At 56.2% G+C, this 25,849-nt stretch overlaps 1 protein-coding gene across 1 annotated transcript; it reads right to left on the reverse strand.

The window, feature by feature from the left end:
• Positions 1-25,566, reverse strand: Ppfia3 (PTPRF interacting protein alpha 3). Its single transcript, XM_051174230.1, has 30 exons — positions 25,378-25,566; positions 20,140-20,394; positions 19,148-19,249; positions 18,707-18,871; positions 18,156-18,230; positions 17,916-17,990; positions 17,080-17,301; positions 15,884-16,030; positions 15,662-15,796; positions 15,474-15,557; positions 14,672-14,803; positions 13,428-13,490; positions 13,260-13,339; positions 12,074-12,218; positions 10,779-10,966; positions 9,018-9,240; positions 7,816-7,979; positions 7,602-7,729; positions 6,715-6,808; positions 6,377-6,458; positions 5,665-5,865; positions 4,863-4,925; positions 3,518-3,693; positions 2,938-3,035; positions 2,343-2,518; positions 2,164-2,232; positions 1,807-1,978; positions 1,620-1,657; positions 797-868; positions 1-369 (listed from the first exon to the last, which is right to left on the reverse strand). The coding sequence occupies exons 2-30, from the start codon at positions 20,377-20,379 to the stop codon at positions 1-3; spliced, it is 3,978 nt and encodes a 1,325-aa protein (XP_051030187.1). The 5' UTR covers positions 20,380-20,394; positions 25,378-25,566.
• Positions 25,567-25,849: the final 283 nt, after the last annotated feature.

Raw genomic sequence — 25,849 nt, forward strand, 5'->3', positions numbered from 1 at the left:
TTACCCGTGATCACTGAGTAACGCCTGGGGCTGGGAGGCCGACTGAGAGTCGGGGTGGGGTGGGGGTTCCCCGCCGTCTGTCTGTCTGCTCCCCGCGCCACCACCCAGCGGCATAGTTGACAGAGGGATTTTCCCATGCAAACCCCGGAGCCAGAGGAAAACCGGGAACGCAGTCCTGCGTCCCTGACCCTTGGGCACAGACACTGCCATAGCACGGGGGCCGGGAGGCCCCGGGGGACACGAGACACGGGACGAGGGACAGGGGACCCCGCTCAAGATGACCCCCCAGGACCGGCGACCAAGCGCAGCGGGGCGGGGCTGGGTGGCACGAGGGGGCGAGGCTTGTAGCAGCGAGTCTCCCCTCCCCTCCTAGCGGATGAAGAAGGAAGACTTGGGCCCCGCGACTGGGCAAGAAAAAGGGGAGGGGCGGCCTCTCCCGCATGCGGCCGAGGGAGCCCCGCCCCCGTTCCGCAGGCGCGGGCTGCCTGGCTCCCATACCAAACGGACCAATAAATTACAAAGTAGAGAAAAGGGAGGCGGAAGTTTGGGGTGGGGTTTCTTCCTGTCCTCTTCTTCCTGCCCCCCCATAGTCCATTTCCTGTGGTTTGATCCAGGCCCCGGCCACTCGGGAGGTGGGAAGGAGCACGCCGGGCTGGCCTGGGTAGACGGTGCTCCCTCACGGTGGTCTCCGGCTAGACAGCACTCTAGAAAGGAGGCCAGACAGTTCCCAGTGAGAACCATCTGCCCTGAGTTCCCCGCGCTCCACCCCTGCGGAGTCTCCCCTGCAGAGTCTCACCTGCAGGCGCACACTAGCAGGAGTAAGTCCGGACGGAAACACCCTCTGCTCGTGAACTCCCAGAAGTCTGGCCTAGAGAGAGAGCAGCAGCCGTTCAACCTAGAACCCCTCAAGTGTTCCCCAGGGCATTCCCGACTCCTTAGCACCACAGACTGGAGATAGGGGCTAGATTGTTACAGTCAAATACGCTACCCCTGAGCCACATGGCAAGCTTCTCACGGAGGGAGTCTAGGAGGTTCCTTCACCAACGGGCTACATCCTCAGTCCCCTTTTTACTTTTCAAGAAAATCACCTACATTTATTTTGTATGTGCATTGGTGTGAAGGTGTCAGATCCTCTGGAACTTGAGTTACAGACAGTCGTGAGCTGCCCTGTGGGTGCTGGGAATCGAACCTGGGACCTCTGGAAAAGGTCTCTCTCTCTCTCTCTCCAGCCCCTCCCTTTTTGGGCCAGATCTCACTAAGCAGCCCTGGCTACCTTGAACTCACTCTTTTTGTGGCCCAGGCAGGTTATTGATCTTGCAATTATCTGTCTAACCCTGAGTAACTGGGTGATAGGCCTATGTGGCCAGTCCAGATCGCCCAGGGTTTTTATGAGCTCTAAATCCTCCCATGGGTCTTTCTACTTCCTGGCAGTCTGGAACCCAAATAAAGAGTCCAAGGGAGGCTGGCGGCGGTGGCGCACGCCTTTCATCGCAGCACTTGTGAGGCAGAGGCAGGCGGGTCTCTGTGAGGCCAGCCTGGTCTACAGAGCGAGATCCAGGACAGCCTCCAAAACTACACAGAGAAATCCTGTCTGGGAAAACAAAACAAAACAAACAAACAAAGCGCCAAGGGGCCAGAGGCAAGTTCATGTCCCATCCTGGGAGAGATGGGAGAATAATCCATTGCAAGGAGTACCTGGGTGACTGGAGTGTTGTGTTTGTCCACACATCTGGGTAGGACAGCCCAGATGGAAGGTTGTCCCAAGACATGAACACAGTCTGGACTGTCACAGTTGAGAGTCCCTACCTTCAGGCTGCAGCTTGCGGAGCGGGAGCCCCGGTGAGCCTAGGGCTCCTGCTGCAGCTGACCGAAAATTGGGGGGTAACATCTCAGCCGAGTCGGGGGTTACACCCCTGAGGTCCTTCTCTCGGAACATCTTCCTCCAGGATGGGGAACGGCTGAAGGACTTGCCACTGTCCTAGTTGTATGATAGGAACCCAAGGTGAGGGAGGAGTTCATAAACTCCCAGTCTGCCCCTCTCCATTAGCCACGCCCATCATGTAACTCATCTGCCAACCACAACTGGTTGGCAACATCAAGCCCCACCCTTAACCACTGATTTGTCAGTGCAGCCGGGGACCTCAGCGCTGTTGGCACGCCTACCTCGTCCAGCCGTCTGTCTGTGCCTAGGGAGATGAGGTTGCTGAATTCTTTCTCCAGCAGTTGCCGGGCCTGGAGAAGGAGGTGGGAGAGGGCGCAGTGAGCCAGGGTTGGAGCATGCAGGGGGAATGAGTGCCCTGCAGGGGGAATGCACAGCATGCTCCCGGCCAGCCAAGGCTCACCTGTGCATTCTGTGTAGGTATCTGCAGAAGCAAGGCCAGGTCGGAGTAGTCGAAGGTTTCATCCAGGGCCAGCAGTGCCCCGTGCACCCCACTCTCGGTGAGATTCGTAGCGAATTCCTTCAGACCGAGCCCAGATACCCAACCCATGACCCGTTCGTTGGACCACACCATCACATCTAGGGATGAAAGGGACTCAGCCAAGCATCTCCCAGAGGCCAGCCCTGCCAAATTAGCCTAATTCCACCCTCTTTTCCCTTACCAGCCATGATGACTCCACCCCTTGGTTAGGGACATGGCCAGTTGGGCCTGAGATTCCCATTTCTCTCCCTGTTCATGCCCTCATACTGGTTCTACTAATTATTTGTGGAAACAGTGCCTCCTAGTGTTCAGGTTCACATTCACTCTTGGCCAAGCCTTCATGCTGGCTCTACCTCCTGTGTGAAGGCGCCCCCAAGTGGCCAGGACCTGCCAATCTGGCATATAACTTCGCACTCATTTTATTCTGTGGCCACGCCCCCATGGTGACTCCACCCTGTTTCTAGTAGTTCTTGGAACATCTGGCTTGCCACTCCACCTGGCCCCCACAGGACCTCACCTCTGATCTGCGTCTGGCTCTCTTCCCTCCTCCGCTCCAGGTCCTTCCGGTCATAGTTGAGCCGTTTCAGGCACATGATACCATAGTGCAGACTAACCCTGAGCAGTAGGGGGAAACTGAGTCACTCAGGAGCCTTCTCATGGCCACTGCCGTTGCTCTTATGTCTCTCTCTCTCTCTCTCTCTCTCTCTCTCTCTCTCTCTCTCTGTGTGTGTGTGTGTGTGTGTGTGTGTGTTACCCACACTAGGCAAGGGCATCCCCGGTATACTGGAGCTTACTTGAATTCTCTTGCTTTGTCTCTCCAGGGTCTCTCTATTTTTCCTTTTTTGTTTTGAGACAGGGTCTCCTAAGCTTCCTGGGCTGGCCTTGAACTCTGGTCCAGGCTAACCTCAAACTTGTAACCCTCCTGCTTGGACCTCCCCAGCCGTCACTAGAGCCACATTAGACCTCAGTTCTCCTATGGACCTTCTTGGTTCAAGGAGCACGGAGCTAGAATTTCACAGAATTTCCCTTGGTTAAGGCCTCTCTAGGGGTGTGACTTCTTCCCCTTGGGCTGTCCCCGTTGGCCAGGTTGTCCCCACCTGTGGAAGCTGTCCACCATCTTGAGTTGGCCTCGAAGTTCCTTCTTGTTCAGATGGTCCAACATCCGAGCATCGACTAGTGACTCCATGAAGTAGCTTCGGTACTGGGGCAGCCCAAGGCTGGGCAGCCAGTCATTCCCCACCCACTCGTGGTTCATGTCGCCATATGCCAGGATCTGGGGCCGTGGGCAGGTGAGGGAGGGGGTCAGGCCCTCTTGTCCCTCCCCATATGTATGGGGAAGGGTAAACTTCCATCCCCACCCCACGCTAGTGTTCTCCCCTCCACAGAGCAATCTGGCCTCACCTCCGGGGACAATGGGCCAGCTCAGGGTCTAATGTAGCCTAGGCTAGCCTCAATTCGCAATGAAGTTTGAGGATGATCTTCAACTCTCAATCCTCTTACCTCCACCCTCTTGAGTGCTGGGGTCACAGGTGTGTACCCCGACTCCAGGTTGGTGCTAGAAGCTCTATATTATAGGCAAGGGCTCCAACAACTGACCCCCAGTTCTGCAGGCCTGCACTAAGCCCAACCATGACTACACCCGGAAAGTCAGGATTCCAAAATGACTTTCCTGTCACCCAGAGACAGTCACTCCCGCAATACCCAGAAAACACTGGTCAAGCAGTCCAGTTCAGGACAAGGCTATGCGATAAGCCCAAAGTCTTTTTGTACCTTTAGGGCCAGGAAACAGACCACAGCCCAACCTGGAACCTGCACCTCTGGCAAGCTCGTCAGGCATCTGGTCTCTGTCTTCTCCAGGCCACGGTGTATTATGTCCTCGCCATCTCTCACTTGCCTGGCCCACCTCACAGCCACCATAACTAGCATAGCTAGCACTAACTGGTGCAGCCAGCCCTCTCCCCAGTCCTAACCCTATCACCACCCAGCAGCTTCCTCCGGTTCCAGCAATCCCATAGTCCCCAGCTCCCAAGCAACCCACAACCGTGGAACGGCCCCGTGCGCCAGGCTGCAGGTGGACACGAGGGTTTCCATTTTGTCCCCCACCAAGCCACTATGAACTAGTTCACAGCTGCAGGCCAAGGTGCAGGGTTCCCCTCCTGGGCAGGGGCTTAGAATGTTCTGGCAAAGGGTGGGTCGCAGGGAAAGAGAAGGACCATGCAGCGTGCACAACCTGTTCATGCGAGCAGCCTGCCCTGCACCCTACCTGCTCCCAGCTGATCTCCTTGGTCTCCTGACCCGTTAGTGGGAAGAGGGGGAGAGAAGGGCGGGTTAAGGGGACAGGCAGAGGAGAAGAGAGGGACACACGATGCACGGACAGACTCCGCCCAGCCCCCACACCCAGTAGGGAGTGTCACCCCAGGGCCACCAGCAGGGAGCACTCACAGGTTTAGTAGCTGCTGTCAGGGACTCCATCTCCTCGTGTGTCATCCACACGTTTCCTGTGGGCTGAGGGGCACCAGGTGTTACCGAGTGGGAGATGACACAATACAGGTGGAGAGGTGACACAGAGATGGGATCCTAAGTGCCCCGCTCTGACTCACGCTGTTTGGGGTTTCAAAGCTGAGGTGACGGGGAAGTGGCCCCGTGTTTGGCCTCTGCTAGGCAAGTGCTTTAGCACTGGGCACTGTGTTCGCTTTGAAACTTTAAAAGCGTTTAAAATAACATTTATTTTATGTGCGTAGGAGTTGGGTTTCTTCTCCCTTGTGGGGTCCCTCAGGTGGCTAGACTTGACCATGCTGCAGACCTTCCTGTTTCCTTTTAGTGAGAGACAAGGTCTCACCACGTAGCCCAGGCTGGCCTCAGACACAGGTACCAATAATAGTCTGCCTGTTTGAGACTTCCTAGGAAAAAACTGGGTCTGGGCATTGTGGGGCTGGCTCGGGAGGCAAAGGCACATGGATTTCTACGAGTTTTAAGCCACTCAGACCTACACGGTGAGATCTTGTCTGAAAAGAAAGAAGAAAGCTATGGATTTGGGGACTGTCCCTTGGAAGTGGTGAAATGTCTTGAGGACAGGGCTAGCAAGCCAGTAAGTCCCTGAAAGAGGTGTTCCCTGAAGAAGGAACTCATGTAACCCAGCCATGACATGTGGGCGGTGCCCATGGGGAGTAGAGTCAATGGGCCCAGGTTTGGAGCCCAGGGAGGGATGGGACCCAGCCGCAGGACCAGGGTTGGGGGCACTCACAGTGCGGGAGGAGGCGGGTGCCGAGGGTGAGGTGAGCGACACCATTTCCTGAATGGCAAGGCGCAGCTTGAGCCTGTGCAGGGGATTGCTGATGCCAATTTCCCGCTGGATCTCCGTGTCTGACAGGTTGGCCATGATGGCGCCGCTCTTGACATTGGCCCGGCAGGCGGCTACATACCAGGCAGGCATGCCCACCCAGAGCTGAGACGGGGGAACAGCGAGAACGTGGAGGAGTCAGCAGAGAGAGAGACAGATGGGGGAAAGTTCACAGGCGAGGAAACAGAAGCAAGACAGAGAGACATGTGGGAGAAGACAGGAAGACGAGGGGTAAGCGTAGCAGGACAGATGGAAAGACAGACCCGAGTCGGCAGAGGCAGAGGTGGGAGGAAGAGGAAGAAATTTCCCTTAGAGCCCCGGGTCCTGACCTCCCCACCCACCCATCCCACATCCGGGCCTGCATACCACACGGCCTACCAGCCCTGGGTAGGGCAGCTGTCAGGGGCCTGAGGGCACAGCCTGGTACAGTGGCTCAGGCTTGTGATCACAGCACTCAAGAGGCTGAGGCAGGAGGGTTGCCATGAGTTTGAGGCTCCCCTGGGCTACAGAGTGGGACCCCGAGTTAATTACAAAAAGAAAAAGAAAGAAAGGGGAATAATAGTGGGGTTGGATGATTAGTAACTCTGGACTAAAGGTCATTTCGGTGTCCAAATACCTCCAGCCAGGAGACCACGGTGGGACCATCCCAGGCGGCAAAAGGCAGGCCCTGGCGACAGGCCTCTTCCAGAAGTTCGTGCCTAGCAGAGAGGGCAGGCAGGGGCTGTGAACCTTTCCCATGGGTCTCTCACACAGAGGCACACACGGTCAAAGCATCTTTGAAAAGTGCCAGAAGGTGTGGCCCCCTGAACCCACCCTTCCCACCCAGACAGCTAGTCAGTGAAGCGACTCCCAGATTCCCTGGATATCAAGTTCAGGGTCATAGGTCACGGCCCCTGGTACTAGCACGGAGTCTCAGCGGCACCCACACCCACTCCAAACCCTGGGGATACTCACTTCCTCTTATTCCTCCTGTCCTTATCTCCTGGGCCAGTCAGCTTGGACAGCCCCAGAGGGTCAGTGGCCAGGGCTTCATCAGAGGGTGTCCCCGCTGCAGGCATGGAAGTATCAAAATTAGTGAACCCTTGAATCAGGGGATGGGGGGGACGGGGATGTGGGAGCTCACACCTAAGATCCCAAGCCCTGGAGAGACAGCCAGCAGGACCCAGCTCAACACCATTCTATGTCACAAAGCAAAAAGCAGGCCAGCCAGGGTCACATAGCAAAACCAAAACACAGGGCTTGCCATGCGGCTGCACACATTTGATCCCAGCTCTGGGGAGGCCGGGGAAGGGACTCTGCAGGCTCAAGGCTAGCCTGGTCTACCTACACAGAGAATCTAGGACAACCAGAGCTCCGTAAGGAAAATAGGAGAGAATTGATTCCACTAAAGCTGTCCTCTGACCTCCATATATATCAAGAACACACAGAGCATCTTAATACAATTTCTTTGTTTTGTTTTTGGTGTTTCAAGACAGGGTTTCTCTATGCAGTTTTAGAGCCTGGCCTGGAACTCGCTCTGTAGACCAGGCTGGTCTCAAACTCCCAGAGATCCACCTGCCTCTGCCTCCTGAGTGCTGGGACTAAAGGCGTGCGCCACCACTGCCCAACTCTAATACAATCTTTTAATTAAGAAAAAGGAGAGGTTGGGGATATAGCTTGTTGGTAGAACACTTGCCTAGCATGCATGAGGGCCTAGGTTCAATTTCCAATTCAATTTCCCAGAAAATGTAAAAAAGTACCACCAAATAAAGACAGAAATGAATTTCTAGCAATGAGAAGGTAGAGAGAACTGGAGGGAGGGGCCGAGAGGGAGGGATGAAGGTTGGCATTACAATACTAACCCAGAGAAGCACTCTCCCGGCCGGGGGGACCCATGCGGCCCTTCTCCTTCTTGCCAAAGAGCCGACCTATAGATGACTTGATGCTTTTCCTCTTGGGGGCTTTGTGGAGGGAATCTGGGGTGCTCTCACTAGAGAGACAGGACAGAGCCTAGGATGGACACCATCTCCCCAAGTCTTTGCCCTGCCCCAATTCTCAACCCCTACCCCCACTGACCTCCCCCGGGGAGGAGCCCCATCTTCTAGAGACCCCGCCTGCAATGCCAAAGCCTGGGTCATCCTCTCAAGACGGGCAGAGCGGGGAGTGGGTGGTGGGGTGTCTCCGGGAATGGCTGGGCCTTCCCCTCGTGGAACACCAGCTTCCTCCTTGGGGACATGGTTCTGGGGACAAAGAGAGAGGCAGGATTAACTTGGGGTCATGATGGGGATGTCAGCTGTGGGATGGGAGAGGACATCTAAGTTGTCCCTTGCGTGGGCCCTGACTTGAAGGTAGGCTAGCCTAGGTCAAATGGAGGTGTAAAGGAAGTGGCCGTGGTCCCCTGGAACTGGAGAGGCCTATACAGGAAGTAGCCTTGCAATAGATGACAGCTATGGAGAGCTACGGGGCCTCAGGTCCTGGGAACAGGAAACAGGACTACAGAAATAAGCAAGACTGAGTATGGCCCCACCTCTCTCCGGGGCCAGCTGTCCCCTCCCTCCCTCTCCCTCCCTCCCTCGCCCCTTCCTTTTTTTTCTCCTCCCCCTCCTTTTGAAATTGGGTTTTGCCATATAATCCAAGTCATCCTCAAACTCCCGACAATCCTCCTGCCTCAGCCACACAAGCACTGGGGTGACAGGTGTGGAGTCACCACAGTCAAGTTCTCAAAGGCCGTTTAGAGATTATAGCTATCAAGTGCACACGCATTTAAAAATAGTTCAATTGTAGCTGGGCAGTGGTGGCGCACACCTTTAGTCCCAGCACTCAAGAGGCAGAGGCAGGCGGATCTCTGCGAGTTTGAGACACCCTGGCTTTAAAAACTAAACAAACAAACAACAACAACAACAACAAATTACAGAACCATAACACTTGAAAGTCAAAGTCGGGTCACTGAGATGGCTGGGTGGGTAAAGGACTGGCCACCAAGCCTGGTGACCTGAGTTCAGGCACCAGGATACATGTGTTAGGAGAGCCCCAGGTGCTGCAAATCGTCCTCTGTCCTCCACAAGGAGTGCTAAGGTGCGAGCACACACACACACACACACACACACACACACACACACACACACAGAGGAGTTTCCAGAAACCAGCCTTCCTTTTGTCCTTTGGGACTTTAGGCTAAGGGCGCTTCTGGAATCCACTGCGCAAAGGCTCAGTCGCTATTTGTGGTAAGTTCTGTTTCTAACTACCTACAGTGGGCTGGGGAGACAGAGAATACTCACAGTCTTCTCGGTTCCGTCCCGGGCAGGACTGGGGGGCGCCAGACGAGGGGTGGAATGGCCAGAGCTGGGAGGGGAGGGGCTGGCGAGGGTAGAGGTGGTGAGAGAGGGCGGCAGCGAACAGCTACTACGGTACCGGCCCAGCGAATCAAGGCCAGAACTGGACACCCGGCTCTCCAGCTCTTCTGCTCGCTGCTCCGTAGTCTCCTTCTCTTCTTGGATTAGCCTAGCGAGGGAGAAAGAAGACTGGGTGCAGGGTGTGGGGAGTCACAGATCCCAGTGGCCAGAAAGTCTGGGGGGGGGGACTCAGGACAGGGAAGTAACTTAAGATTGTTTTGGTGGGCAGCTTGTCCATAGCTGCCGGGGATCAAGGGGAGGCAAGAAATCCTGAGTCTCAAGAAATCACTGAAAGGTTTGTGATCTCTTTCAATTAGAAGAGGTTGGCCGAATAGGTACAGTATCCCAAGAATTGCTTGAGCAAGATGCTAAAATCAGAGTGAAAGCAAAGTCAAAGTAGGGTGTAGAAGGTCATGGGTTCATTCAGTTTAGGGCCGCAGATGAATAATGTCTGAGTTAGAATGTGACTGTGTGGCTCTTACTTCCTGGGAGCCATGAAGAATGTGTGGCAACAGGAACTGACCAATCAAGCCCTCTGGAGAGTCAGGGAGGGCTTCTGGAACTGGGCTATTAGCCAGAAACTCTTGGTAGGTGTAGAGTTGGGCTAAGGTTAAGTCTTTCTTTCATTTCTCCCTTTAAGAGAGTGTGTATGTGTGTGTGTACGTGTGTGTGCACGTGTGATTGTGTGTGTATGCATGCGTGCATGTGTGCATGTATGTATGTGTGTGTGCATATGTGTGTGCACGTGTGTGATTGTGTGTGCATGTGTGCATGTATGTGTGTGTGCGCGCCTGTATGTGTGTGTGTATATATGTGTGTGCACGTGTGTGATTGTGTGTGTGTGCATGTGTGCATGTGCGCATGTATGTGTGTGTGCACATGTATATGTGTTCATGTGTGTGTGCACGTGTGTGATTGTGTGTGTGCATGTATGCGTGTGCACATTATGTGTGCATGTGTGCGTGTGCACACTATGTGTGTGCATGTGTGTGTGCATGTATGTGTGCATGTGTGCGCATTATGTGTGTGCATGTGTGTGTGTGCGTGCGTGCATGTGCGCATATATATATGTGTGTGTGTGCGTGCGTGCGTGCGGGTGTTGCGTGTATGCGGGTGTTGCATGGCAAATACAGCAACCAATGAGCCGTGTCCTCATCCCCTTTCTTTACTTCAATCTTTCTGTTCTTGCACTTTATTTCCTAGCTTTTTTCCCCTCTTCCTTCCTTTCTTTCTCTTCCTTCTCTTCTTTTCCATCCCACATATGCTAAGTAAATGCCCTACCAAGTAAACCACTCCCAGCCCAGGCTGAGGCTCTGGGTAGAATCTGTGGGTGGGTTTGCTGTTGTTGTTGGGACCTTATGTGGAGATTCCTGCCATATCAGAGAGGCTCTGGGACATGCTTAGAAAGAGCAGCAGTTGCCTTGACGATTTCTCCTGCAGAGTTGATGGGTGGTACTTTGTGCACACTCTAGTCTGAGTGCTAGCTCAGGGGTACTGACGCAGATAACTAGGGCAGCCCCTGGGTTTGGAGTATTGTCTGGGGGAACTTGTTAAGGGTAACGGGAAAGGGTGGGGCTAACTCTAAGGAGCTTCAGGGGCTGTGGGAACAGCTTGGGCAAGACACGGCAGACTTGGCCTGGGGCTCACTTGATTTCCTTGTTGATGGCTTCCAACTGCTCTTGAAGCATGATGGCCAGTGTCTGCACGTCGGCTTGCCCACTGGGGGACAGCAACTCGGCCCCGAACATCCCCTCCGCCTCCTCCTCATCTGAGCCATCTAGCTCTCCAGGGAATGGGGGTGGGATGGACCCGGCAGGGGCAGACCGATCCCAATCCTGTCCCTGTGGGTGAGATCTGAGGTTGGCACCTGGCTTTGCCCACACTCCTGACCCTACTTGCATCCCATGATGCACTTCCTGTCTAGACCCTTCCGTTTTTTGCAGTATGGCGGTAGAGCCAGGATGTCAGCTTTGTACAGCTTCAGTCGAGCTATGCCTCGTTCTGGGAACGGAACACAAGACCTGTGGTGGAGCAGGCCCTCTTCACCACTGAGCCATCTCTCCAGGCTCTCTTCTTTTGTAGGGTGGAAGCCATAGATCCACGTCCACATCCCCTGTTCCCATTATTCTTTTGTACGGCTTCTTTCTTTTTAACATGACTTATTTGCTGTGTGCGGTGCGGCGGGTGTACGTGTGCCATGGTTTGCGTGTAGAGGTCAGAGGACAACAATTTGGGTGCCATTTCTCTCCTTTGACCATGTGGGGCCTGGGCGTCCAGCTCAGGCCGTCCGGCTGAACTGCAGATGCCATGGCCCATTTAAGCCACTTCACACCTTATTTTTGTTTGCTTCACACAGGGTCTCCCTTTGTTGCTCTTGTTGGTCTGGAACACACAGACCCCCCTGCTTAGGAGCCCTGCGTGCTGGGATTAAAGGCGTTTGCGGCAGGCCCAGGCCCACCTCGTATTTCTGAGATACAGCCTCCCTGACCCTGGAGCCCACTAGGCTGGCCGGCCGCAGGCTTCGAAGACCCTCCCGTCTGCATCTCCCCAGAGCACCTGCGGGAGACTGTGGCTTCTCCCCAGCCACGCCCACACGCACAGCCCTCCCTTCTTCCTAGTCCCCCACCCAGCCAGCTCCTTCTCTTCGCCTGGCCCCACCCCCTCCGGGATTCTCCACTGCCCCCACCCCGTCCTCACGCTCACCGTGTAAATCATAGGAGGAGGTGAGGTGTGCAGCAGGTGGTCGGTGGTATAGGAGGTCAGGAGAGAAGATGGGTCAGAGAGACATGGCCTTTCGTCCTAGAACCCTCCCAGAGCTCCTCGGATGCAACTGCTCCACACCCCCAACAAGCCCGCCAGAGGTGGCTGCTTCCGGCTGTGCCCACACCCCGCACCCCTGTGCACAAACCCCTCTCACTCGGGCCCCAGAAGTGGCCACTGACCTTGGAAGACTCATCTTTGGCCCCTGACCAGCGGCCTCTCTTGCCTGCCCGGCCACTGCCAGCTCCATAAGGATCCAGGGGGGCACCAGAAGGTAAGGTTGGTGCCTGGGAGTATCGGAGCTCCAGGGCACTGCCAGGAAGCGACCTGGGGGCAAAGGGGCCAGGAAAGAGGTAGAGGTTAGGGGTCCCAGAGACAGAGACAGGCCAGCCTGGGCTGGGGGAGGCAATAATTGAGTAGGTTACTTTAAAAAGAAAAATTTGAGTTGAGAGGTGGTAGTACACATCTTGTGTGAGTTTGAGAGTTCGAGGCCAGCCTGGTCTACAAAGTGAGTGCCAGGACAGCCAGAAATACACAGAGTAACCCTGTCCGCCCCTCCCCCCACTCCAAGGAAAAAAGAAAGAAAAGAATGTTTTATGGGAAGCTTTGGGGGAGTTGGGAGTGGAGGTGTATATGGTCAAGATATGTGTATGAACTTGTCAAAGGATAAATTAAAAAAAATTGTTTTTTAAAGACAGGGTCTCTCTCAGTAGCCTGGGCTGTCCTGGAACTCAAGAGACCCTCCTGCCTCTGCCTTTCAATGCTGGGACTAAAGATGTACACCACTACAGCCTGGCCAAGACATTCTTAAATAAACAAAATTGATAAAGCTGGACCAGCTGGTGTAAGCTAGCAGTCTCAGCTACTGAGAGGCTGTGGCAAAAGAATCACAGGTTCAAAATCAGCCTGGGTAACTTAGTGAGATCCTGTCTCAAAAGGAAAAGTAAAAAGAGCTGGAGAATACAGGGTAGAGCTTAGAATCCTCCAGTGAGGGGTGGGGGTGTGGTCAGGGGTAGAGCTTAGAATCCTCCAGCGAGGGGTGGGGGTGTGGTCAGGGGTAGAGCCTGTGCCTAGAATCCTCCTTGAGGGGTGGGGGTGTGGTCAGGGGCAGAGCCTGTGCCTAGAATCCTCCTTGAGGGGTGGGGGTGTGGTCAGGGGTAGAGACTGTGCCTAGAATCCTCCTTGAGGGGTGGGGGTGTGGTCAGGGGTAGAGCCTGTGCCTAGAATCCTCCAGTGAGGGGTGGGGGTGTGGCTTGGTGACAGCATGCAGGAGGCCCTGGGATTTGATCCCCGAGTATAAGGAGTGGGCCTGAAGGGATGAGCTTGACTTTCGGGGCTCCCTAGAGGAAGGACAGGGGCTTCCATCACCTGGAATAGGAGGAGGGGGGCCTCCCCCGCAGCTGGTCAATCTCCATCTGCATTCGCTCCATCTCAGCCAAGAGCTGCTCCTGTGGGGGGAGGCAGAGCTGCCATGAGATTTAGCTGCTCTGAGGGGCGGGCCACTCAATAGCTTCCCATCAGGTTCCAGGACCCCACCTTGTTCAGCAGCAGCTCATCCTGAAGCTTCTTCATATTAGCGATCTCCTCGCTCAGGGAGTTCTGTGGGAACAGGAGGGAAATGGAGGGGTTGTGGCCTAGTAAGCTCCTGCTCTTGGAAAGTTCAGTTGGTCAAAGAGCAGAGGCTGTGGCTAGGGAGGTCTCAGATGGCAGATCTGAGGAAGATGGGCCCCAGGGTGGCAGTAGAGATATCCCTGGGTGTCAATGGCTGGGATGGGGCGGGGGGGCGCTGGGATGGGGCGGGGGGCGCTGGGATGGGGCTGGGGGCGCTGGGATGGACTGGGATGGGGCTGGGGGCGCTGGGATGGGGCTGGGGGCGCTGGGATGGGGCTGGGGGCGCTGGGATGGGGGCGGGGGCGCTGGGATGGGGGGGCGCTGGGATGGGGCGGGGGGCGCTGGGATGGGGCGGGGGGCGCTGGGATGGGGCGGGGGGGCGCTGGGATGGGGGGGCACTGGGATGGGGCGGGGGGCGCTGGGATGGGGGGCGCTGGGATGGGGCGGGGGGCGCTGGGATGGGGGGGCGCTGGGATGGGGCGGGGGGCGCTGGGATGGGGCGGGGGGCGCTGGGATGGGGCGGGGGGCGCTGGGATGGGGCGGGGGGCGCTGGGATGGGGCGGGGGGCGCTGGGATGGGGGGGGCACTGGGATGGGGCGGGGGGCGCTGGGATGGGGCGGGGGGGCGCTGGGATGGGGGGGCGCTGGGATGGGGCGGGGGGCGCTGGGATGGGGGGGCGCTGGGATGGGGCGGGGGGCGCTGGGATGGGGGGGCGCTGGGATGGGGCGGGGGGCGCTGGGATGGGGGGGCGCTGGGATGGGGCGGGGGGCGCTGGGATGGGGCGGGGGGCGCTGGGATGGGGGGGCACTGGGATGGGGCGGGGGGCGCTGGGATGGGGGGGCGCTGGGATGGGGCGGGGGGCGCTGGGATGGGGCGGGGGGCGCTGGGATGGGGCGGGGGCGCTGGGATGGGGCGGGGGGCGCTGGGATGGACTGGGATGGGGCGGGGGGCGCTGGGATGGGGCGGGGGGCGCTGGGATGGGGCGGGGGCGCTGGGATGGGGCGGGGGGCGCTGGGATGGGGCGGGGGCGCTGGGATGGGGCGGGGGCGCTGGGATGGGGCGGGGGGCGCTGGGATGGGGCGGGGGCGCTGGGATGGGGCGGGGGCGCTGGGATGGGGCGGGGGGCGCTGGGATGGGGCGGGGGGCGCTGGGATGGGCGGGGGGCGCACCTTCTCCTCCAGCGCTCCCATGCGTTCCTTGAGGTGCAGCTGTAACCGTTCATTGGATTCACTCAGCAGCTTGTCCACCGTCTCTGACAGTCGCTTATTGTGGTCATCGTTCATCTTCTCCCTCTGCCGGGCCTGAGCAAAGGGAAACGGCCCTTGCCCTGACTCAGGCCCTTCACCTGTGCCCTCCTCCCCCCGTCTTGCTCCCCACCTAGCCTGGCCCCTATCTAAGCCCACCCCTACCCACCCCTCATCCCAACCGAACCTCCCTCCTCCACTAAGCCCCGCCCCTCACTTTAGCCCCGCCCCAGAAGTCCCCTCTCTAAGCCCCGCCTCCATGTATGTCCCCCTCTACTCAGCTAAACCCAACCCCGAGCCCCATCTAAGCCTCGTTTACCGACCTCAGCCCCTTCATCTAAGCCCCTGCCCTCGTTCTCAGGTCGCTCGCTCTCAGCTAACCCATCCCCTTAGCTAAGTCCCACCCCGTCCTCACACACCCCACCTAGCACCTTCATCAAGCTCCAGAAGCTTCGCCCTTCAGTCAAGTCCTGCTCTTCATGTGAGCCCCAGCTAGCTCGCCCCTTCGGCTAACCCTTGTCCGGGCTGGCTCCTTTTACAAGACACACACAGGCACGCGAGAGTTTCCAAGTCCTACTCCTACTCATGCAAAGCCCTCAAGCAGGATACAGCCTCGCCTTTCATCTAAGCCCCGGGTAGCCCTCAGCTATGTCCTACCGGGCCACACCCCAGGCTGAGCCCCGCCCCACCTCACAGCTAGCTCCACCGGCTCCCCTGACCCCCTCACCCGCTGCAGCTCCTGGTTCTTCTCCTCCAGCTGTGCCTCCAGCTGCCGGAGCCGCTCTTCAAAGTTCCCGTGGCGTTCCTCAGCCTAGTGCACAGGAACCGTGAAGTCTGAATTGACTCCACCAAGATCCCTTGGAATTCCTGCTCCTGTCCCTGCACCCCTGGCCCCGCCCCCTGCCGGGCTGTCACCTTGTTCAGAGCAGCCACTCGCTGCGCCAGCTGAGCCTCTATCTCAGGCAAGGTCTCAGCCTTCTGCAGGGTCTGTTGGAGCTTCTGCTTGGCGTCGTCCAGCCACTCGGCCAGCTGACGGCTCTTCTCTTCACTCTAAGTGAAAAGTAGGCAGAAGAAGCGAGGGGCTCAGTTACCCAGCCACAGCGCCCTCCCATGGACTCTGGCTGGGTGGGCTCCCACCTGTCGGTACAGCGACTCTTTGCTGGCCAACTCGTTCTCCAGCTTGTCGTTGGCATCATGTAGAGATGTGGCCTCGCGCTGGGCGCTCAGGTAGCGCTTCTCCAGTGTTGTGATGCGTTCTTCCATATCCTCCCGCTGAGCCAGGGCCTGAAGACAGCGTAACGAGCTGTGTGGACTACAACTCCCAGAAAGCCTTGTGGTAGGGGAGGCTGAGACATACCCACATGCCTCACCACACACACACATACACAAGGCACTCCGAAGGGTTATGGAAAGTAAGCTCCTTGCCCCACTGGAAAGCTCAGGGCATGGTAGAGTTATATGTGTGTGATTCCCGTAAGTAGGAGGCAAGAGGCCTTTGAGTTGGAGGCCAGTCGAGTTCAAGGCCTACCTGGGATACATAGGGAGACCCTATCTGATAAACAAATAAAAGGCCAGAGACCCATGGGATGCAGTCTCCACTCAAGCCACACTTTAGGGTAACACCCCTAGAATCAGGGCACTTGCTGGTGTCTCCCTGGACAGTTCACAGCCTCTCTCAAGGAGCCACTAGGCTATCACAAGCTCAGAAGCCCAGAAGAGGCGTGCTAGGACCAGGTGGGAAACAGGCCTCCCTGGTGTCGCTGTGGGAAGACTTGAGGCAGAGCAAACAGCTCTACCTATCATTTGCCAGGCTAACGAGAAATAAAAAGAAACCATTTTCTCATTCACTGTCCTCAGTTACGTGCACCAGCAGAGCCTAGTATGCAGGAGTCTGAGACAGAAGGCCATGATTCCACAGCCAAACTGGGCAAGTTACCCTGTCTCAAACTGAAAACAAAGCAGCTAAAGGGATGTAGCTTGGCTGTAGAGCCACTGACTAGATTCCCCCAGTGAGGGGGGAGGGGGGCTCATGAGTAAAGTGCCTGCCAATAAGAAACTAAGACCACGGCTCAGAAGCAGATTGGCCGTGGACCTAGGGTATGTGATTTCCTGGGTTCTGTTATCATGGCAACACAGTAAGATGGTGCTAAGGGCCACTTTGCCACATGCAAACACTCAGATCAGTCCCATTATACAGGTGAGAAAACTGAGGAGGAAATCCACAGATTTGGAGACTGAGTCCAGGCCCTGTCATTCTTGAACTCGGCTCCTCTTGAAGGGTTGGGAGAAGGAGGGTTGGGGGACAGAGCGGCTCTGCAGGGGCTCCGCCTCACCTCCTTGAGGTCTCGCTGCAGCTTGGAGTTAGCTTCCTCGGCCTTACCCAGCTCGCGGTGAGCGGTGCCCAGCTCCTCCTCCAGCTGGCTCATCTGACGGCACAGCACCGCCAGGCGCTCCCGCAGCTGGCACACCTCTGCACGCTGCCGCTCCAGGGTCTCCTCCAGCTCTGCTGTACGCCGGTTGGAGTCTCCAACAGGACCCAGGCCATTGGCAAGGGTCTGGAGAGAGAAGGAGGGATAGAACCCAAAGGGAAGAGTGGGGTTGATCAGCCACTCCACGGGCAGGGTAAGATGAGGGGAACCAAAGACCAGGAAAGACCATGTACACCAGAGTCAAAGGGGTCTGTCACTGACAGTCACAGAAGTTAGTTATGTGACCAGTAAGGATATTAGGGGTTCAGGTCTAGTTGGGTCAAACATTAGAGGCCACCAGGAGCCAATAAAATGACTCAGCCACCAAGCCTGATGACTGGAGCTCAATCTCCAGGACTCAGGTTATGTAAGGAGAAAATAACTCCCTTAGCTGTCCTCTGATAGAAGGATTGTGAGTAGGAGGGCAACATGAGCTCTAGAGAGAGGCCCAGACTCGCAAAAAGTAAAAGTGGGCTAAGGCTATGGTTCAGAAGCCCTGTCTAGCATCCCTTAGTGCGGGCTGGAAATGTTGTTCAGCGGGAGAGCCCCTAACTAGAATCCTCCAGTAAGGGGCGGGGATACACGCAGTAGTAGAACACTTGCCAAGAATGAGGCCCTAGATTCCATCCTCAGCAAATCAATCAATCAATCGATCAATCAATGTTGAGTGGAAGTCACAGGAAGGGGACTTAACCTCTCACCTGTCCATCCCCATCCTTGCCTGGCTCCTCCAGCCCTGACCGCCTCCTTGATAGCTGATCTCGAAGGTTCAGAGTCTAGAAAAACACCAGAGCACACTGAGTTCCTCTTTAGAGGCTCTGTGGTGTCTTTCTGTGTCCCAGCCCCAATCACTGGCTTCCTTTGGAATACAGCCAATCAGTTTCTTTGTCCTCCACCAAGACCCGTGTTCCCCCCCACACACACTCTATCCCACCCCCTACCTCCTGATTGCTCAGCTCCAACTCCTCCTCCAGCACAGCTACTCTCTCCAGGGCCATCCGAAGTCTTTCCCGGACCTGGGGAAGGGGCGTGAGACATGATCAGGCCCTGAAAGGTCTGTTATCCCAGCTATTCAGGAGGCTGAGGCAGAAGGATCCTGGGTTCGAGGTCTACTTAGTCTGAGTCTGGTGAATCTGTCTCTTAACACCCTGGGGAAGCTCTAAAGCCAATATAATGAGTGTGGGGTTCCAGCCTTGTATCAGGCAGGATACCCTGGTATCCACTACTGGTTTTGTTGTTGTTGTTGTTTTGAGACAGGGTTCTCTGTGGCCCCCTGGTTGTCCTGGAACTCACTCTGTAGACCAGGCTGGCCTTGAACTCACTGAGACCTGCCTGTCTCTGTCTCCTAAGTGCTGGGATTAAGTAGTTCATATTTCTTTTTAATCAAGTCATGTTCCCATCTGGCACAGTAACACTTTCTCAAACGTGAATCTCTCCGATTCACTTAGTTCAGCTAAGTTCACAAGTTTCCATCAATCTCTGACTCTCCTACCTTCTCATCCAGGGCCTTGTGGTGCTCAAAGAGGGATTTTAGAGCCTTGAGGACTTCCACCTCGGAGGAGACCCCTCCAGGGGACTGGGCCTGGCGCTTCACCACAGTCATCCGCAGTGAGCGCTCGTGCCTGGACACGAGGCACTCAAGGTGTTCCAAAAGGAGCTGGAAGGAAAGGACACCGAGTCAAGGAAAAGACGCAAAGGAGAAAAGGTAGGGTAAGGAAAGGGACCGCACGTTGGAGTACACAAGCACCACACAGAGGTGAGGAATAAAGAGGCGTAGCAGAGGTAAAGGCGAGGAAGGTGACACGCGGAAGCAGAAAAGGCAGCCAGAGAACAAAGGATGGGACAGAGGAAGGAAATGATCCGGGAGGCTGGGAGTGAGATGGAAATTCCATGTGCCCCATCCAGCTTAGACCCCATCGCCAACAGCCCTCACCCTGGTGTTGTTACGCTCCGCCTTCAGCTCTGCGATCTCTTCTTCTCTCTCTAGAAGCTGTTCCCGACATAAGTTAAGCTCCTTTGTCAAGGCCGCAAACTCCTGTCCAGGTGTGGGTAGAATCAGATGGTTGACTCAGTTATTCCCCTTTTTCTGCCATGGTGAGAATTTGGAGGCTCCGCCCCTCCTGGCTAGGCCCCGCCTCCTCCAGCCACTCAAGACTGACCCTTACTATGCCCTACTCCTCTAGCAGCTCAAACCCCGCCCCTCGGAAAACTCTCCTCCCTTCTGTTGCTCTGAACCAATTGCAATGTCCTGATAGGTCACACCTCCTCTTGTTGCTCAGGCCTCTCCTTTATTGCTAAGCCTCAACTTTCTTGGCATTCAGGCCCCGCCCTTCCATCTAAGCTACGCCCACCTCGATGACAAGGCCCGCCCACCAACGGCACAGAGAAGTCTGGCACCACGCCTCCTAGGCCACCTCCTACTCTTCTACAGATCCCGCCTTCCCCATAAACCCTACTCCCTACTCTTTTTTATTTATTTTTTTGGTTTTTCGAGACAGGGTTTCTCTGTAGCTTTGGAGCCTGTCCTGGAACTTGCACTGTAGACCAGGCTGGCCTCGAACTCATAGAGATCCGCCTGCCTCTGCCTCTGCCAGGATTAAAGGCGTGCACCACCACAACCCCACAACCCTACTCTAACCTCCCAAGCCCTGCCTCCTGCTAAGCCCCACCCTTCTTGCCGCCCAAGCCACGCCTTCTTAGCGACCCCTGAGTCTCCAACCTCAGACCCCGCCCTTCCTTTATATAAAGTCCCGCCTCTCCCACTCGGCCTCTGCTCCAGGCTCCGCCCTTTCTGTATAAGCCCGGCCCACTTGCAGCTAAGACCTGCCTACCAAAGTGAGCCAATCCTATGCTCCCTTCCTCGTGGCCCCGCCCATCCAGGACAGCCCTTGCCCTTAGGCTCCGCCTCCCCAGGCCCCGCCCAACCTGAGGCAGAGCGATGCTGAGCTGCCGCTGCAGGGAGTCCTTCTCGTGGCCGAGCTCACGCAGCCGCAGCTGCGCTGTCGCCAGCCCGTCCTGCGCCTCTCGCAGCGTCTCCAGCAGGCGCTCGCGCTCCGTGAGCATCGTGACCATGAGGCGCTCCAGCTCACCGCCCGCCTCGTCCGGGCCCAGCGCCGAGCCCCGCCGGCCATCCTCGCTGATGGTGGGCATCACCTCGCACATCATGGCGGCGGTGCGGGCCTGCGGGTGCGCAGAGGGGTCACGCTAGCCTTGTCAGGGCTCAGGCAGAGAACTGAGGCGCTGCTAGTGAGGTACTCCCTGGGGCCCGATTCAGTGATTGCACAGGGGAACTGAGGTCAGCCGAGATGATCATGAAATGGGGAAACTGAGCCACGTGGTGGGGAGGCAGGGTAATTAAGTGCTGGCCCCCAAGAGCGGGAAACTGGGGCCTGTCCTTTGTAATCATGGCATAGATAAACTGGGGACCCATTGCTCTTAGATAAACAGCAGGTACTTCTTAGGTAAAAGCATTTTGGGATGCTAAGGCTTGGCTACGCCAGACAATGGTAGCAAAAACCAAAGCGTGGCCACCGGGGGACCAGTAAGCACTGGCTGAGTGGGTTAAAACTAACCTTTACCTTTTGGGGTTCGCCTTTGAATCCTCAACACACTGCATTGATGAGGAAACTGAGACCCAAACCAGAACCACACCTTGAAAAATTCTTGGGGCTTCAGATACTGAATTAGGTCACAAGGCTGTGATTTGCCCATCTCTATCATCTAAAGACTAACACTCCACTTGCAAAAATAAGAGTAAAATCCAGCACGGGAACTGGAGTCATAGCTCAGTGGTAAAACACATGCTTGGCACGATGTGAAACTCTGGGTTGGATCCCCATACCAATAAAATAAAATATCCATTTATTAAGCCAGGCAAAATGGTGTATGCCTGTAATCCCAGCACTTGAGAGGTGAAGTCAAAAGGGTCAGCAGTTCAAAGTTATCCTCAGCTTTTAGGGAATTCCGGGCCAGCCTGGGTTATATTAGACCCTTTCAAACACAAAAGAAAAATGCGTACGTAACAGGGAGCAGAGTTGAATCATTGCTTCGGGTCGCAGGTGTCTAGGCCCCCACAGTCCGTGGCCCCAACGGTCTCCACGGACCCCTGCCTACTCCTACTGGCTCTAGGTCGCCTGCAAGACTCCCCGCCCACTCAGGATCTAGGCGTCCTGGGATGCTCCTCCAGCCCCGCCCTCATGAGGCGTTAACCAAGAGTGTGGGAGGAGGGAAGGGCGGGATTTACAGGGCCAGAAGGCGGGGCTTGGTTCCCCTGGCTGGGGACGGGGAGGAGATGCTGGGAGGGCCAGTGAGCCTCTCCCTGGAATTCTTCAGGTCCAACAGGTCCATCTGGCCTGGCCGAAAGCAGGGGGGACTTTCACTCCCCCCCCCACACACAGACACACCAATCCACGCAGCCGCCTAACCGGTTTGAGATTGGATACTTCCCAGCTCCACCCAAATGAGAACTGTGACCAAAGCCTAGAACCAGCTCCTTGGGTTCCTGTGAGAGGGCAAGGGGGCTGAAGGGCTCTGGATACAGAAAAGAACGCTGACTTCCCAGGTCCCCTTAGTGTTTAACCGTAGGTCTGAAACTACACCTCCCAGAGACTGAGTTCAGGAAGTCGTTTATGAGAGGAGAGGGCACCTTTAGGTTACACCACAACATGGGAGCTCAAACCCACAATTGGGTGGCATATAGCCTAGGGTGACTTAGGTTTCTGTAGACCTCAGATTCACTGAGAAAGAAAGTTGATAGTCGTGTTGGAGAGATGGGTCAGTGCTTGAGAGCACTATGCTATCTGCTCTTACAGAGCAGCCACGAGGCAACCCACACCTGCCTGCTCCAGTTCAGGGTCTCTGACGCCCTCACACAGACACGCATGCAGGTAAAACACCAATGCACATAAAATATAGATACATTGCTAAAAGAAAGAAAGTGGACGTTCAATGTCACCAAGATGCTTCAAGTGCAGAGAAGCCAGACACTGAGGGCAAGAGTGATTTTTTGCTAACTAGAGGGCCCGATGCTACAGCCAAGGTCTGGAAGGTAGAACTGGCCCAAAGCAACCTGATAACATAAGTAGATGTCTGGGTCACCCGAGAACCCAAATCACAGAGGTGAGCAAAATGATACAGAGTGTTAATCTGCTCAGAAGTCAGAATCTATAACTCAGAGCTTGCTCAGCATGAATGCATGGACACAAGATATGAGCCAAGCCCACAGCTGATCCCAGTTGAGGCAGGAGGATTCCAAGTTTAAAACTAGCCTGAGATGCCGGGCATTGGTGGAGCACGCCTTTAGTTCCAGCACTTGGGAGGCAGAGTCAGGAGGATCTCTGTGAGTTCGAGTCCAGCCTGGTTTACAGTGTGAGTGCCAGAACAGCCAGAGATACACAGGGAAACCCTGTCTCAAAAAACAAACACACTAGCCTGAGGAAATCCTGGCGCACACACACACACACACACACACACACACACACACACACGAGGGCCAGCAAGATAGCTCAGTGGGCAAAGGCACTTGCTACCGAGACTGAAGACCTACACACACACATACACACACACACTGTGGCATGGGTACACACATACCAAAAAAAAAAAAAAAAAAAAAAAAAAAAAAAGAGTGTAGTAAACAACAGAGAGATACAAAGAGATTCCCTAATGGGGAGAGGGGCAGTGTCAGGGAACAAGAATGCTTCGAAGGTGGAAAAGGAGAGAGTCTAGAACAGACTTACAATGCCAACGTGGCATATGGAGGCAGGAGCCTATGCTCTACTGGGGGCAAATTTGACTCCAAAGCTAAGACCACAGTAAAGACAAGAAAGAAGCCAAGGATTGAGGGACAGGGACCTAGAACCTCAGGCTTGAAAAGACAAGAAGACTCCCTGGGATCTTAAGCTACAGGGGTTGAAGAGATGGCTCAGCAGTTAACTGCACTGACTGCTGTGCCAGAGGATCTGGGTTCATTTCCTAGCACCCACAGGGAAGCTCACAACTGTCTGTAACTCCAGCTCCGGGTGGATCTGGCACCCCCACTCGGAAAAAAAACACCAATGCACATGAATAAATCACTTTAAAAAGTTTGTGCAAGCTAGAGTTCATAGCACAAGTTCAAGGAGCTAGAGTATTTAATTGAAAGTCATATATTCTTTAAGTTAGACTGTCCATGGGATAAGAAGGAAATCTGTCTGGCCAGAAAATAAAACACATCTGAAAACTCAGGATAGATTATCCCAGGGCTAAGGCTGGGGTAAGATCTCCTTGGTACTTGTCTAGTGCTAGGAAGCAAATCCTGGATCCTGTCCATGTGAGGCAAGCGCTCTACCACGGAGCTTCACCCCCATCCCCAGTAGCCAGAAATATAGGACATGTCTGAGGAGAAGGCTGGGAACAGAAATCGGCATAGGGATGTTATCTAGGTATTTGAAAAGATCAGACAGAAGAAAAGAGGAGAAGGAAAAAGGAGAAGAGGAGGAGGAGGAACAAAAATGTGAACAATATAGCTGGTTCTCTGCCAGCCTGGGCTACACGGCAAGACCCTGCTTGCTGGGGGTGGGGAGGAAGCAAGAGGAAAAAGACATGCCTAGAGTTTAGCACGTGGTATAGAATGTAGATCACGCCTTGGTGAAGATGGAACAGATGTATCATCTGGAAATGTTCTGGAACTTGGAATCTTGAACATAACACAAGGAAAGGACTCATTATAACTAGAACTGTAGGAAGATGGCTGGTAGGTTCCAGATTACCTCATGAACCCTGACCACAGAGCACACTTGGAGGAAGGGAGGGCTGTTTGGTACTCGGAGTGTGACATATCAGACATCACCATATGGGTCTCTAGAGGCAATGAGAGGCCACCAGCTTTAGCGGGAGAGGAGACTCTGGAAGTCCAGCAGCTGAGATGACAGGCAGGTGAGTTCATTAAGGCCACGGAAGATGTGACGTGGGCAGAATGATGAGGCCACGAAGGTCTGAGGATGAGAGTGCAGTGCAGAGCCCGGGCCCACCCTTTGAATCCATGTGGAGGTGAAGGACAGGGCGTCGGAGACTTAGAACCCCAATATTTAATGAGAGCGTAGGACTGGGCAGGCGGTCTGATGGACGGAACAGTTACCACAGTCTTGAGATTCTGGGTTCCTGAGATGTGTTTGGATGGGTGTTATAAGATGGGGTGAGACGCCTAGATCTCCCAGGGGGAAGGAGGACAGAAGCAGAGGAATTGCATTCCAGATTTCTGAAGGGAACTCACAGAACCTGAGTCCCTAAGGCAGCAAGCAAGTGCTGGTGTACCAGGAGGCTGGGCACGTTTGTCTGACAGGGTGGGGGTTGGAGGTTGTTAAACTAGGTACTAAGTGGAGCCGGGTGGGCAAAGGCTGGGAATCTGGGTTCCCCAGGTGCCGGCGATTACACAGGGCCAGCAGACGTATGGGCACTAACAGCCTTTCAGAAGCAGGTGGGATCTAGAAGCTCCAAGCCAAGGTCTCTGAAGTAGCCGGGGTATGGACATTCAAAAACCCTGACTATGAGTGAAGAAGCTAGAGTCTCGGAAAGCTAGGGTGCCGAAACATGGGCCCGAGAACCTTGAGGCCCAGCCGGGAGGGGGGACGCCGGGGATCCCCGGGTCAAAGGCGCGGCGGGGGGATCCCCACGCCGCCTGCAACCCCTCCTTGGCGGCGGTGGCAGGAGATGGGGGAGGAGAGGCTACCGAGGGAGCTGACCATGGACAGCTCCAGTGCGGGCCTGTTTCCAGGGCGAGCCGCGGGCCTGGACCGAGGAAGGTTGCCGGCTGCTCCAGCCATAAGGTGGGGGGCGCGAGTAGGGGAACGATTCGGATGCGATGGAGGGAGCCCCGCAGCGATGACCAGTGCCCGGGGCTCCCGGGACTGGGCCCAGAGGAGGGATCTAGACCGAGGGGTCCAGGCTTCGGGCCCTGGAGGCGGCGAAAGGAGGCAACCCGCCTGAGATACCAGGGTTCGGCTGGGGACTCGGGGCTCCGAGAAGGGACACGCCTGGCTCTCCTGGCTTGGCTTGTGCAATCTGGACTCTGGGTTCCCTCGGGAGACCGATGGGGATGCAGGATTTCGAGCAAGCGAGTGGGGGAGGCCAGCCCAGGGGTCCCCGGGGTGGGCGCTGCCGGGCAGGCTGGGCCGGGCTCTTACCTACCTGGTCCGCGGCGACTGCGGGAGGAGCTGGGCTGCAGTAGGGACGCGGGGTGGGGTGGGGGCACCGGGCGGGGCCCCTGGCGGCGGCCGGGGCCCGGATCTGGAGCTCTGGAGCCCTGTCTACGCCGCTAGCGCGGGCTCAGCGTCTCTCGCTCCGGCTCCGGCGCTGGGGACCCCCCTCCCCCTCACGGTCTCAGCCTTCTCGCTCCCTAAAATAGCCCCCTGCCCTTGTCACCGAACGCCTCCCCCCGCGAGGCCGCAGTCGCCAGATCCAGGGGTGCCCGCCAGCGCCCCCCCAAATCCCACCTTCTCCCCCCCAAATTTTCTCCTCCCTCCCCCTCCCCCCCACAGCTCCCAGGCGGTCGTGGCCCCTTTAACAGGAGACTGACGGACGGCGCTGAGTGGCCAATGAGGATTGGCGTCCGCGCCGGCCGGCAACTGGGCCCCGCCTTCTCATGGGGAGGGAGGGGCCG

This window comes from Phodopus roborovskii, unplaced genomic scaffold (genome assembly GCF_943737965.1).
Source record: "Phodopus roborovskii unplaced genomic scaffold, PHOROB, whole genome shotgun sequence".
Lineage (NCBI taxonomy): Eukaryota > Metazoa > Chordata > Mammalia > Rodentia > Cricetidae > Phodopus > Phodopus roborovskii.

What these genes read in the sequence shown, in the direction of transcription:
- Ppfia3 (XM_051174230.1), bottom strand. Translation starts at nt 20,379, where the DNA reads ATGATGTGCGAGGTGATGCCCACCATCAGCGAGGATGGCCGGCGGGGC. An exon ending in AGAACCAGGAGCTGCAGCGG is followed by an intron (nt 14,804 to 15,473) that starts GTGAGGGGGTCA and finishes CCCTTTGCTCAG; the next exon opens with GCCCGGCAGAGGGAGAAGAT. An exon ending in CCGTGGTCTCCTGGCTGGAG is followed by an intron (nt 5,866 to 6,376) that starts GTATTTGGACAC and finishes CCCCCGTCTCAG; the next exon opens with CTCTGGGTGGGCATGCCTGC.